At 42.3% G+C, this 14,109-nt stretch overlaps 1 protein-coding gene across 9 annotated transcripts in view; it reads left to right on the plus strand.

Annotated features, from left to right (window-relative positions):
- TLE1 (TLE family member 1, transcriptional corepressor) overlaps positions 1-14,109 on the plus strand; it is an 85,898-nt gene that overhangs the window by 45,984 nt on the left and 25,805 nt on the right. For all 9 annotated transcript variants that reach the window (XM_004477504.4, XM_004477502.4, XM_012519247.3 and 6 more), the window contains 3 exons: positions 9,148-9,264; positions 12,356-12,409; positions 13,147-13,299. In XM_004477504.4, the coding sequence (XP_004477561.1) occupies positions 9,148-9,264; positions 12,356-12,409; positions 13,147-13,299 (324 nt within the window). The remainder of the gene's footprint in view (positions 1-9,147; positions 9,265-12,355; positions 12,410-13,146; positions 13,300-14,109) is intronic.

Genomic DNA, 14,109 nt, shown 5'->3' on the forward strand with positions numbered 1-14,109 from the left:
TGGGACCTTCAGTGGTCCTTGGGAAAAACCCAGAGAACCACTGCCTTAAGAGGCTATCAGTCTGGAATGATTCAGAAATCCCTAGTCTTGTTTATTCCCTGTTCTTTCTATATTGAATAAATTAACATCAAGTGCAAACATCAGAGACTTCTGTAGATCCAAAGGGAATGTTGGGTGTATATGGTGTTTCATCTGTGAGCCTAAACCTGGCTGGCAGGTAGTTCATGTTTGTTTATTTTCAATGACAAAATTATTCGGTTTTCTAGTGGAAAAATAAATGAGCCTTGTTGAAACCTGTTTTAATGTAAAGCCCAGGAAGTGAAAGTACTTAGAGGAGTGACAATATAATATGGATACTACTTCTAAATTTCTTATTTCTGAAAGGGTTGACACATAAAGCTAGTAACTCTTTTAAGAGGTTTATTTTGTTTTTAAACAGCTTTGAGTACTCTTTCTAGTTCTCAAGATACTCTCCTTTTTAAAACATGTTTACTTATCAGTGCTACTATTTAGCAAGGAAATACATGATTTAACTTATGAAATAACCTAATAAAGGCCTATATTTTTTCAGTAGTACTTAGTTGTAATAAGAACTTAACTTCAGATACTTCAGTTTAAGACTGTATTAAATTTTGGCTGAAGGGAATATCATTTAAATAAGTCTGCTTGAAAGAAATGGAATTACTTTGTTGACATACAGTTGCAGGGCTTTTAAAAAGATGATAGAACCTGTGTTTAAATGCCTTGGTTCATTTTGCATACTCATTGAGCACTTACTATGGGCCAAGCAAATTTTTTTTTTTTTTTTTTTTGAGGCACCAAGTACTTGCTGCCATTTTTCCGTGATCTCTCTTAATGTCACAGTTAAGTATTTGCAGAAATGAATGAAAAACCCTGGCACCTAACTCATGTGTTCACAGCTTAGATCATTTGGTAAAGGGAGGAGACTGTGCAATCTGGGGGAACCTCAGAGCAGAGGGTTTGGGACTCAGGCAGGGTTCATGGATAGGGTTTGGAAGGTCCCTGAGTCCCTCTGAAATTGTATGCAGGACACTGGGTCTGTGCTTTTGTGGATAACTCTGGGGAGAGATTATAACTTTTATCAAACTCCCATAAGGAGGTCCTGACCCATAAAGTTCTAAGCATCGCCATCTGTCTTGGAGGTCATATGATGCAAGACTATCGTTTTATCAGTAAGACCACAGGCTCCTGGAGGTGCAGTGCCTGAGGTCACATAGCTACTTAGTTAAGGAGGTCAAGATTTAGGTCATGTCTTACTGAGGATCTGCGGTGACGTTCCCATAACTGACTTACCGGGTTACCGGGGGTTCATGTTTAGAATTTATTTAAAGGTAGTTATGGCAACCAGCACTTTACTTAATCTAGGGCGGGGAGAGGGTCTTGATTTTATTTTTCTTCTCAGTCTTCATGGCTCACTGCTAAATAAATGGCAGAGCCAGGACCAGATTCATAATTGCATTGTTTTTTGTCAGCTGGACACTTAAGCATTGTAGAGGACAAGGAGGAAATAAGATACTTTACTGTTGGTCTTTCTCTGAAAATAAAACTATCACATTAGTTCCCAGTGGCTCTTAGCTCACTGTGGCACCATGGGGAGTAAAAGAAAATGAGTTTTGGACAAAGGCGGACCTGAGTGGGATCCTGGCTGTATAGGCGAGTGTTTTTCCATCCTTCTCTAGCTTCCCAGTCTCATCTGTAAAATGGTGATAACCTCTTCCCTGGGAAGCAGCCGCTGTTAAGAGGACACACAAGGGAAAGCACTTTCTCCCCCTTCACCTGCAGAGAAGCAAGGCAATAAAAAAAGAATTATGAGTCACACTTAGTGTAATTGCGTATGATTTCCTCTTATTATTATTTAATACAAATTGGGGGAGGTGGTTGTAGACAAATGTGGCACTCACTGCTTCTCAGTAAGCCAGACCCATGAAACCGATCCCATTCTCTTTAACTTTGTCAGGTTTGCGATACTTAATTTTGTCAAAGGTAAACGGAATAGGAGGAGGTGTTTTTGCCTATATATTCATAAATCAATCTTGACCTGACTCAAGAAATTACCTGGAAATAAAGGCTAAAACTGAGATGAGTCACCTAACATTTCAAAATTTCGGCATAGTGGGACATGCTTAAGTTTTCTTAGAATAGTTGCCTCAACTGGTTTTCTTCGGCAGAATTTTAAATTCTGCGCTTAAAAAATATATATATATATATATATATACACCTCCTCTTGGGAAAACAGACATCACTCCCCTGAACAAAGGAAAGCCTTGGTTTCAGATGGTTTCCCAACCTGGCTGTGTGCCCCTGCAGCCAGGTGGAGGTGTCCATTTGCTATGGATGGGGTAACTCACCGGGTGGATATTGAACCTGCCTGTTCAGGTTTTATTATAATAAAAATAGGACATCTTTACTCTGAAACACTAAAAGGTAGGTGGAGAACATCGCCCCATGACCCCAAAAACTTTTTTTAAGATTCCTGCTTGGGCTGTGTGGATAGGAAACTTAATTACATCCTTAGCATCCTTATCACTCTGTCCCGAATGTGGGTAGGTGACAAACTCTGTGTCCTCATCTGGCAGATGGGGAGGTGTGCATGTAAGTGGAGGGAGGTATACAAATAACTCATATTCAAGCGCTAGCCCGATGCTGACTCGCGTCAGGGCCTTTCCTGGCATTAGAATGTATCTCATGAGGGGCTGGAGAACCAAGAGGGACAGTAACAGCTCAGTAGCTCTTATAAGACATGTTTTTTAAAAAAATCTCTTCAAATGTGTTTGATTTTGCTATGACAGCAGGGTTCCCACAAGAATGAAGGTGTAACAGGGGCATATGAACATTATTTTGAAATGATGTCTAGGGCCAGCTCCGGGGTTTTTATTCTTTTGCATTGTCCAGAGAAGGAGAGGTTAAGGGCAAGCTGGGGGCATGGGAGTGGGGCGGAAGAAGGCATCCGAGGCGAGGCGCAGTCTGCCTTCCAGCCCTACCGTTCTCGTCCTCTCCCACACTACTGCATTCCTGTCCTGGTGACTGAGCCACCCGTCAGTAACCGCATGCATTCCAACAAAGCCGCGTCCCTAGGCCGAGCTGCAAAAACGCACTGGTTCTTTCCTGTATTTCACATTTAACCAATGTGAAATATAGATGTGTACCATTCAGACCACCTGCCCAGCCAGGGCACCTATTTCATTTCACTTCCTCCATGTTATTGACAAGTGGGGATCCCGTCAGTTTTATGGGTTTTAAAAGAAGGCATTTGTTGCAATGGGCAAACTCTATCACTGCCCAATTGGACTGCAGCAAAAAGCACAGCACGGACCGGGTGAGGGCTTAATTGGCCACAGGTGTAGATGGGGCAGGCACACAGATGTGCTGGGGTGTGTAGTTCCCTAATTGTTTTAATGTTCACTGAGAAGTTAATTGTCAGTATAGAGTGTGCTAGCAAATTAGGTTCCCACAGTCTTAGTGTAACTGAGGATAAATGAGGTGTCATGAGTTTCCAATCTGTACCTCTGACACAAACACTTTTCCTGCGGGGAGGAGAAAGTTCCCAAGGGGAATCAGTGTGGCAGCTAAAGAGATCCATTTGAATAATGTGCGTTATTTTCACATGAGGGAAACCTGTCGTCTAGCTTTTGCTGCACCCACGAGTGGGTTTTCCTTTCAGATTTGCAGCTGATGGTTTTCGATTCCAACTTGGCTGGCAGAAGAGTTGCTCTGTGGTCCCAGGATCTTTCAGGCTCTGTAACTAGTGTTCCTGTAACACTGACAGCGTAATGTTTCGTGAAACATGCTCTCCTTCCTATTTTTTGGAGTTACCTCCAAAATACATTAGTATTTGTGAACAGCCGTCATGGTTAAATTGCTAAAAAGTAGAAATGTAGGAATAAGATATGAAGACTGATTTTTAAAACTCTTTGTTGCAGTTGCTGGGTCTTTGCTCCCTCAGTCTTGAGTGGGTGTTCAGAGCATGGGTTTAGAAGAAATCATTGTCCAGAATGGTCAGGAGATGCGTAAATACAGGTCCAAATCTTGACGTTTTATTTTGACTAAGCTGGATACTCTGAGATTCAGTAGGCCTTTGTTTACACATAATTTCTTATATGAAAATATCAGTAAATAACGATTCTCTTGTAAGAGAGTTTATTGGCCACTTCTCCGTACTGAGCTCATACACTTTGCCAAAAACTAGGTAACTTTCATGCATTTAACTGCAGCCGGGAAAGGCCCTGGTGTGTGCTTCTATAAAGTATGGTTCGCGCAGCTACGAACTTGTGCTGCAGAGCTCGATTCTGGATTTGACTACTCAGGGCGGAAGACAGGTTGTAATATGGGGAGATCTGCCACTTTTTCTTTGTTGTTTCGATTAGCTCTCTTGCTTCCTGTCAGTAACTGTCCTTAACCTTACTACCACTGTTAGTACAAATAGAAGTGACCCTCAGGAAGCTTATATTCATTCTATGGAACAATTCATTTTTTGTCAGTGAAGATGCCCATTGAGGTTTTATGTTCTCAAAGAATTTCATATTTTCTTAAGGAGTGTTCCTCCCTCATTGTGGAGCTGGTTTCTTGTAGCTCATCTAGTCATCCATGCACAGTATCTACATGTAATGGAGCAAAAAATCGTACCAGTTGAGCTAAAGGATCTTTTGGGTCCTCTTTCTGTCTCCAGAACAGAATGTTCTCAGGGGATGTTTTTTTTTTAGAGACTTGTCAGGTAGTATTTCCCCTTTATCCTTTTGCTTGAATCTGTACCCATAAGTGTGTGCAACACATAAGGTATAGGAAATCATTATGGCATTGTTCAAGGATGGAATTTTAGTTTGTTTTGAGAACATAATGTGTTTTCAGATCTTGATTTGCTCAGACTGGTAATATCCCCTATGGGTTACATGACTTCTATTTTGAGTTCTTGTAGAAGGTAAATAAGATGATTTTATTTAGTTTTTAACACAGTTTTAAAATAAAGGGAGAGTTATATACAGTCTGGAAATCCCAGTCCTCAGAACATTTGTAAGAAAAGTTTGCCCACTATTTAACAGGTTTGAAAAATTCTGGCAGACTCTTCCATTTTACCAGCTGGAACGTGAACTTAAAACATCAGGTTTCTTGGCTGGAATTAGAATATATCGATCAACGTGGTTAAATGAGTTCTCATGCTGATCAAAATCCTGATTCATGATTAAATATTTATTTGGCAAATAAATATTTGGAAATGGAATTTTACTGGATGATTGCTGTTTGCTGGATTGAAATCTTTCGTTGTATGGATTCTGGGGAGAGAAGGCTGGAGGCGAATAGATCTGTAGAACTACCCTCCTCACTGGCTGTCATTACCTGGATCCTGAGCTGTCTGTAACGTGCACTGCAATGTTATGTACCTGGATTTCTTTCTTTGTTGCTCTCTGTGGCGGACTTTTTAAAATCTTAATCTTGGGTTATGTATGCCAGGACTCAGGAGCAGAAACTGTAGGCATTTGAGGCTATTCTCAGGTTATTTTAAAGTAGGCAATAAAATGTGTTTGGTTTTTTTAATGTGTTCACATTTTGGGGGTGTTAGGCATACAACGAGATAAATCAAGGCTTGTGTGTATGTGTGCATGCGCGTACAACTAGTTAGAATGAGGGAGGAACAGAGAAAACGTGCGCTAGATATTACAATGTCACAGCTTAATAAGTTCACTGTGGATTTTCATTGATAAGTATTTGGAGGCCAAGTATTCTTTGTACATAAGCTGAGTTTGAAAAATCACTCTTGTGGGGAGTGGATGTAGCTTGAGTGGTTGAGCATCTGTTTCCCATAAATGAGGTCCTGGGTTTGATTCCCAGTCCCTCCTTAAAACAAAACAAAACAAAACAAAAAAACAACTCTGTTGGGGAGTGAATGCAGCTCAGTGATTGAGTGCCTGCTTCCCATGTATAAGGTCCAGGGTTCAGTCACCAGTGCCTCCTAAAAAGTGCCCTCTTAGGGAGGGAAGGGACTTGGACATAATGGAATCAGAGTATGGTGAGCAAATAATTTTCCCTCTCTGGACCCCACAGTGCTCCAGAGGAAACGAGGGGAACGGGGACCTTGAAGGATACAGCTTCAATTGCTTTTGGCCTCTTCATTTCATTTTGATCATCTTCTGAGTTTAGAATGTATGACATTTTAAAATAATTTAAAGCAAAGCAACCTTCATTTCTTTCTTTGCAAAGCATCTTTTCTTAAATGTTGCATTGGTTCATTACATCTGGAGTAGGACAAAATAGAATCCTAAATTTTGAAGGGTCAAAAGGATACGCAGTCAATACCCAGGTATTATCTCTTAATTCTTAAAACATGGATCACGTGGCTCATACATCGGCCACCACACTGACCGTAGTCCATGTCTGACCCACAAGAAACATTAGATGGTGCCCGAGTAGAAATTATTTAACCGTTTTAAATGCCAGGCACCCACTGATAACCACTGAGAGTTACTGTTGGATTTCGGGGAGCAAATGAGGGAACCAGGAAGAGTAGGGGCACTTTGGCAGCAGTGAAAACCCAAAGCGGTTGCGGTTACTGCCAATGAAGGTCATTAGGCTGGAACTGTTTGCTTATATCAAGAACAACAATGAAAACAGTGTTAGGGTTTGGTGAAGTCAGGAGCAATTACACACAGAAAACTGGGTTCGTGGGAAAAAGGGTGAAGGGCCAGTGGTACGTGTTTGCTGGGGCCGCCCGTAAGTAGAACAGCCGGTGGGCTGCAGCGGGGGCCGGGAATTCCCGGGCTCCAGACCTGGACTCTCCCAGCATTTTCTAGCCTACAGTCTTTGCAGCCCTGTTTTCAATCAATTTTATAGCATGAAAGGTATGATGAAACATTTTGTTTCGTAACTTGTTGAAATCTGCCAGTTGAATGTGGCCAATTTTCAGATAAGCAGGGGTGCTAATTACCAACCCTTTCCAAATTTAGAGGAACTTGTAGAGCTTTTCAAAACCCATTCGGATTATAGGCCCCATTTACGCTGTTCAAGGGGGAATTAGCGATGGTAATTCATAACACGTAGACTGGTAGGCCTCAGAATTTGATGGTCTTAAAAGTCCAGCCAACTTCGAATGGATTGTATGCTTTATTAATATGTATCAGTAATACTGATTTGTTAAAAAAAAGTCCAGCTTGTAGAAAGGTTTCTAACAGGAATTGTATTATTCCTAACAGAAAGGCAGTTTATATTTACATTTGCAATACCACTGGGCATCATTGAAAAATAAGACATTAAAAATAAGCTTGGCACAGTCGAAGAGTTTGGACCAGTTCTCAGCACGGAGAGACCCTGTGCACAGATACTTTAACCTCACAATTGCCATTAAACACAGACTCAGTAAATGCCACCATGTTCTGCTGGACTCTGGGACGGATGTAAAGTTGACTAAGATACAGCCTTGCCCTTGACATGTCCACTTGAGTCTCATGGAAGACACTAACGTAATCTAGAACAGAGACAGGTGTATTTAAATTCTTGTGACAGAGCAGAGCAAGCTGCCGGCTCCCCCATGGCTCGGCTCTTCCTGGAGGGCATGTTAGCATTTCCCAGGATTTTTAAGTCTCGGGCGTCCTCTGTCAGGCAGTGGGGTCGGAGGGGTGAGTTCTTAGCAGACATTTATCAAGGTAATTAGTTCAGTGATCCAACAAGCTCACCCTTCAGCCCCCAAACACTGTGGTGAAGACATTACTTTGAACCGCTTTATATTGAATTGCCTTGGTTCCTCCCATCCTCTTTTTTGTAAGCCTCCTGGCATTTGCTTAGCTTGAATGGTCATGAATAAAAGAGCTCAGAGCTCACTTTGGAGTTGGCCCCTGAAGTGGGCAAAAGAGGTTTCAGATTGCCTTCTGGTCCCCAGTTTTGATTCCCTCCCCCGCTTGGCTGAGCCAGGAACGCCCCCCGCCCCTACGGCAGTGCCCCTGCTTTCCACTGGGGAGCATTTGGAGCCAGCCAGCCGGGCTGTGGGCAGCCTCATTAGTTCTTCTGGCCAACAGTCTGATTAGACTTTTAAACGTACCATAAAACCTTTGCTTCTGGTCGGGTACCAGTTGCGTTAGAAGTGGCCTAGTTTAAAGGTTCCCCCCCCCTCCCATTTTAAATTGTGGCCAAGCAAGGTAACATAAATGCCTGCTGGCCTTGTATGCCCAGCTCTTAGTTCTCAAACATCTTTCAGAAATTGGGGTTATCTGGGCTTTGTGAAAGGAGATTTTTGCACAGCTCATTCAGCATTGTTCAAGGCAGTAACACATCACTGAACAAATTGCCCCCTTGCATATGCTAATCCTGCGTTTAAAAGAACTCATTGTAACATGTGCTGATGCTTTAGCCTGAGGGGAGATGGGAATTGAAGGGATGTCAGATCCTGTCATGTGACCCCAGAATATCTAAAATGCCTGTTTGCTTTGGGTCACCAGTTTGCGCTCCGCATATGCCAATGAAAGTATCATGTGCGGTTTGAGGAGATTAGTCCTTGCTCCCTCTTTTATGGGGACTTGGGGATGGGGAACCCGCCCCCCCCTCCATTGAAGCATCAGTTCCCACTTTGGGACTTAAATTTCAGAGCGATTGGAGAACACCACCAATTCTTATTTTCACTGATAAATGAAAAGAACTCAAAAGAGTTGCTTCATTGTTGCTGTGGAAAATGCGATTTGCCTTTTAGGAAACCGTGCTGTTAATCCCACCCTTTTAGCACGGTGCACGTTGACTCTTAACAGTTTATAGAACGTGTCTAATAGAATGATCTCAGGTTTTGCTCATGCCATTCCTATTCCTAACCAGGAAGTCACGGGCAGTGCGGGGGTGTGGATCCACATATAAGCAGCAAGCTCCTGATCCTCTAACAGTAAATAGAACGGAAGAACATTTTGAATGAACAGGGCCTGAAGGATCCACCAGGCTGTGGACAGTTTGATTGCAAAGTCCGGGTTGTCCTTTTAAGTGCATAAACCTCTATCCATGCTTGCCATCCAAGTCTTTTGATGAGACAAATTAAATGGAATGAAAGCCTGTGTCAGTATCACATTTCTAAAACAGTGATTACATCCAGCTTGGGTTTTCATGTGTACAGAGACCTGGGAAGAAATCTTTGACTGCCTTTTTTTTTTTTTTGTCTCGCAGAGTAATTCCCTCTTGGTACCTGACAGTCTAAGAGGCACAGATAAACGCAGAAATGGGCCTGAATTTTCCAACGACATCAAAAAAAGAAAGGTAGATGATAAAGACTCCAGCCACTATGTAAGTAAATAAAGGGCTTCAAATAATAATTGTTCGCTTACTTGCCTTCCAAATGAGTATACAGCATACACCAGGATATTGGTGATAATTCCATATTGCTTGAAGTAAGACGATAACGAGGATAGATTCTTATGTGGTGGGATATTATTTTTCTTTAGGGCAAAAATTATGCTTCTGCCAAGCTCAGTGTTACTTTTAGGTTTTCTGCCTTAGTTACTTAGCAAAGGGGACACTAAAGTGTGGCACAGCTTCATGGATGTGCCACCTGCTGGGGATTTGAACAGGCTCCCGCTCTTAGAAGGACACCAGCCCACACTTGGTTTAATGTTCTGTTCTCACTGCCTTTGGATGCTCATTTTTTGAACAAGGCGCTTTGCATTTCATTTTGTCCCGGGCCCTGCAAATTTTGTAGTGAGCCCTGCTAAGATAATCACGGTAGAAGGTTTGGTGCTATGAAATCCCATTTTTGGAGGCTAGCCTCATGATCACTTCAAGCTCAGTTAGGTCTTAAAAGGAGTTCATCCTCTTCTTCAGTGATCAGTTGAGTGATGTTAGACCATGGTGGCAGGGGAAAAAGGTGGAGGCCTGTAGTTCAAACCCTACAAATGAGATTCCACGCCTGGCTGCTGACACAGCTCTCCCAGCTAAAGCTGCATTTGAGAGGAGCGCAAACCAAGCCAAGAAACTACTGGCTCTGGTCTCAGGGTCGTGGACATTGCAGCTGTGACATATGACTTGGAGTTTCCTTGTGTGTCCCTGGGTGTCTCTTTTGGGATCGATGTATTCTCAGGACCGATATGAGAGTAGAATGCTGCATTGGGCCACTTTGCTGTTGCTCTTGGAGGGAGAGGTGTTTCCCTCAGCCTTGCTGCCACGTGGGCTATGTGGCGTTTAAATGCTATGTCTCTCTCTTGTGCCTGGCTCAGGCCTATTGGGAGCATTTCTTGTGCATCCATTCAGGACCACGTGCTTTTTTAGATAGTTGATTTCATTTTACTGTTACAACAACGCTGTGAGTTTGGTAACCATCACCTCCATTTCAAAGATAAACTGAAGTGCAGATCTTTAAAGTGATTTGCCGGAGGTCACAGGGTAAAAGCAGAGCCTGGAGGCAGCCCTGCTCCACAATCTGAGCTCTTAATCACTCTGCTGAGATTCCAGAACTGAGGACTTACGACTGCATATCTTGCTTTAGAGGTCCTCAAGTCAGTCCACACTCTGCACTCTAGTTTAAAAGCATCCTAAGAACCAAAGTTGTCGGTTCTCCCCACCCAGTGCAAGCCTTTTTATTTTTAGCACATCCTCATTTTCCTTTATCTGTTGTCTAGAGCTGATCCTATATATATATAGTTTTATTGTGATGTCATCTATTAATTAGAAAGTCAGAAGGTCCATAACACGCAGAAACTTGCCCAATTGAGGCTTCTCCTAGACCAACAAATTATTTAGTCACGAGTGATGAAGAATCAATATAAACTGTGTATCCAGGTATGTGCGGTTGGGGGGATGTATGGAGAGGTTTTACTTGCAAAGGCTTTTAGCCTTAGATGACAGGAGTATACCGGACCATGAAAGTTTGTATTTGCAGAAGGATCCCCTACAAAGCTGAGATTTAAATTACAGAATATTTAAGGACTCACTTCATAGTTCTATTATAAAACGTTAATTGTTCATTATTTTTTGCCAGTTTGGTTTAGTTACCACCTTAGCCATTCTGACAATTTTTTTCCTCAAAGGGAACCTTTTTCACTTTATATTCCCTTCCCTACCATCTTCTCCCATGCCCCTTGGGTTCTTAAAATCTGAAAACATTTATGCTTTTTTGTGAGGTTTGCTAAGAAGAAACGACTTTTCTTTAGCATTCACTTTTTCCTTTATTTAATGAAAATATTTCTTTCAAAACATTTCTAGCTTGGATTACTCAGGCTTCCTCACTGGTTGTAACACTTCATTGAAGTAAGCCAGTTGGGTCTCCCCCACGTGAGGCTCTAATTACTGTTAGGAAAACAAACAAACATTTAAGGCATAAATTTAAAGTTAAGGGTAAACTTTTTAGTCTGGACTTGGCAACCCACAGAGGGCCAGTGTGAGTAGTGTGTTTGTACTAATATTCTCAACATTATTTGTGTATTCTTATTTGACAGTGATCTCAGTACAAAGGACTGTTGAGATCATATACTAGGGGCCTACTCCTTTTTGAGAATTTGGACCCATTATAGTGCCTTACTCTTTGCACATTTCGCATTACTGTGCATTAGAAGACCTAATGCCTTTTGGCTAAGAAAGGAGAGTCTTTCATCCTGCCCTGAACTTGTGATGTAGGACTCATTTCATCATACTGAACTGCTTTTCTGAATCTTTTCCAAGTGTCACCTTGGCATTTCCTCATTAGCAAATTTTATGGCTTTATGAAAAGAGAAAATGCTATTGCGGGTTGCCAGGGCCCTCCAAAATTTGCCATGGTAGCTTCCTTCCATTTCTCCAGAAATATTGCAAGCTGATTGCTGAAGAGGTTTATTCTTAACACGTGGCTGGGTCTTGGTTCCTTATCCCAGCCTGCAGCTAGCTTTGTAGTTTTCCGGTTTGTTTTTCTAAAGTAACTAGTTGTCCTGTTGGGAACATGGGTCTGACTTATTTTTCTCTCTCTAATTATGAATTGTCCTTGAGCATGAAGTTGGTTGTCTTCAGGGTGATAACACAGAGAAGTGTTGTAGCTCATTGGAAATCACATAGGAAAAGAGCTCTGATGCTATGGGAATGCGCGGGTCTCAGACCACAAGCTGTTCAGCTATTGCAGACATTTATTGAGCCCTTGTTATGTTATCTGCAACTTGCCATCTCCTGTATGCATGTTGTAATCGTGTAGCTGGTATGCAACTGCGACAGAGTTCCTGCCTGGGGCTTTGTGGAGCCCCAAGTCAGATGAGAAAAGGGGGAAGGTGGTATCAGTTACCAGGGCTGGCAATCTGGAAGGGTCTGCGGGCACATTCCAGGTCACTGCCTGCTGCCAAGGGCTATAGAAAGAAATTCTCCTGGATCTCAAATCCTTTCTGAGCCCTTTACTGAGTGGAATTAAACTTTTTCTTCCCAGGACAGTGATGGTGACAAGAGCGATGACAATTTAGTTGTGGATGTATCTAATGAGGTAACCTTTCTTTTGATGAGCCTTTGTCTTGTGAGTGACCTGAATAGTATCATGTGAAAAATCCATCAATGAATGAATAAGGCAGAGCCATGGTGTGGTGACCTTTTGTATCTTAAAAAAAAAAAAAAAATTTTTATTGTAGTAACATATGTATGTATATAATTTAGAATTTCCCATTTTTACCACTTTCAAGTGTACAATTCAGTGGTAGCAATTATATTTACTATGTTGTGCTACCATCACCTACATCTATTACCCCAGCTTTTTCATTCCCTCAAACAGAAGCTCTGCACCCATTAGGCAATACCTTGCATCTTTTTACATTAAGAACTTAACGGTTGTTCATGAGCAGAGCCATAGTGTTCTTAATTGACATGCATGTTTATTTCCTTTAAAAAAAAATCTTTACTTAATCATCTTGGAATCCTAAATTGGGTGTCTGGTCCCCCTTTCCTTTCAGTGGGCCAAGTACTCCAGCATGAGCAGGGGGATAATTAATTGATTGCTGGTTTTTGTGTTGTTCTTTGTGGTGTCTTCATTGGGTATGTTTGCAAACAGCAGCCTGTTAATTATAATAGCATTGTTGGTCTTTTGTTTGGATGTTTACATCTCCAAAGCTAAAGGACCGTCAGTGTTCTCCTTTAATTTAGAAAATTAACGTGGAAGTAGAGGATGTAAGAGAAAAGGTCTTTCTATTATAAGCCTCAATCATGGCATCTTTGATTGTGCTCTTTGAGGACCCTTCTTCTCCACGGGCAAGCCCAGCCCATTCACCCCGGGAAAATGGAATCGACAAAAACCGCCTTCTAAAGAAAGATGCTTCCAGCAGTCCAGCGTCCACAGCCTCCTCGGGAAGTTCCACTTCTTTGAAATCCAAAGAAATGAGCTTGGTATGTAATGAGAATTGCCCTGAAATGGAAAGTTTTACTCATTAAAGATTGTGTTTTTAAGTGTTTCAAACTGAAACTCATTCTTCTGCTGTTTGCCCTCCCGTGGATTTTACAATATATCTTACGTCTCGGTCGTCTGTCTGTATTGTGCCACAGTTAGAGAATACGCTTCCTTGTCCATTACCTTCTTAGGTCCGTGACACAAAGCCCTCTGAAACTCCCCAGGTGGAAAAAAAGTTCAGACCTCTTGGGTTCTAAGGAGTTTTCATTTTCTAAAGCTGTCCATTTTATTTGGTGTTAGGCTGAACTGTAATGGGGGGCACGTGGAAATTAGGGAGCTGGTCAGAACAGTGGCATCCACAAGGCTCTGGGCATAGCCTGGAATTCAGGGCCCTGTTCACACATTCATTCATTCAACCAACTTGTGGAGTGTGTCCTTTCTTTCACTCTCATGGTAACTGGCCAAGAAAACCCTGCAGTTAATCTTTATGCAGACCCCCAGGCATTAGCCCATTTCACAGATGGGGAACTTCTACATTTCCTAGGGCTGCTGCAACGTCAGACCTCAAACCGGGTGGTTTAAAAGAACAGAAATTCTCTCACAGTCCTGGAGGCTGGAAGCCTGAAATCCAGATGTCGGCAGGGCTGTGCTGCCTCTGAAGGTTGCAGGGCAGAATCCTTCCCTGCCTCTTCCTAGAGGTTGCTGGCCATCCAGGCGTTCCTTGGCCTTGTGGCCCCATCACCCCAAATCCTGCCTCTGCCTTCACATGGTCCTCGTCCTTTCCGTCTGTGTGTCCTCTCCTCTTCTTA

This window comes from Dasypus novemcinctus, chromosome 8 (genome assembly GCF_030445035.2).
Source record: "Dasypus novemcinctus isolate mDasNov1 chromosome 8, mDasNov1.1.hap2, whole genome shotgun sequence".
In the NCBI taxonomy this organism is placed as follows: Eukaryota; Metazoa; Chordata; class Mammalia; order Cingulata; family Dasypodidae; genus Dasypus; species Dasypus novemcinctus.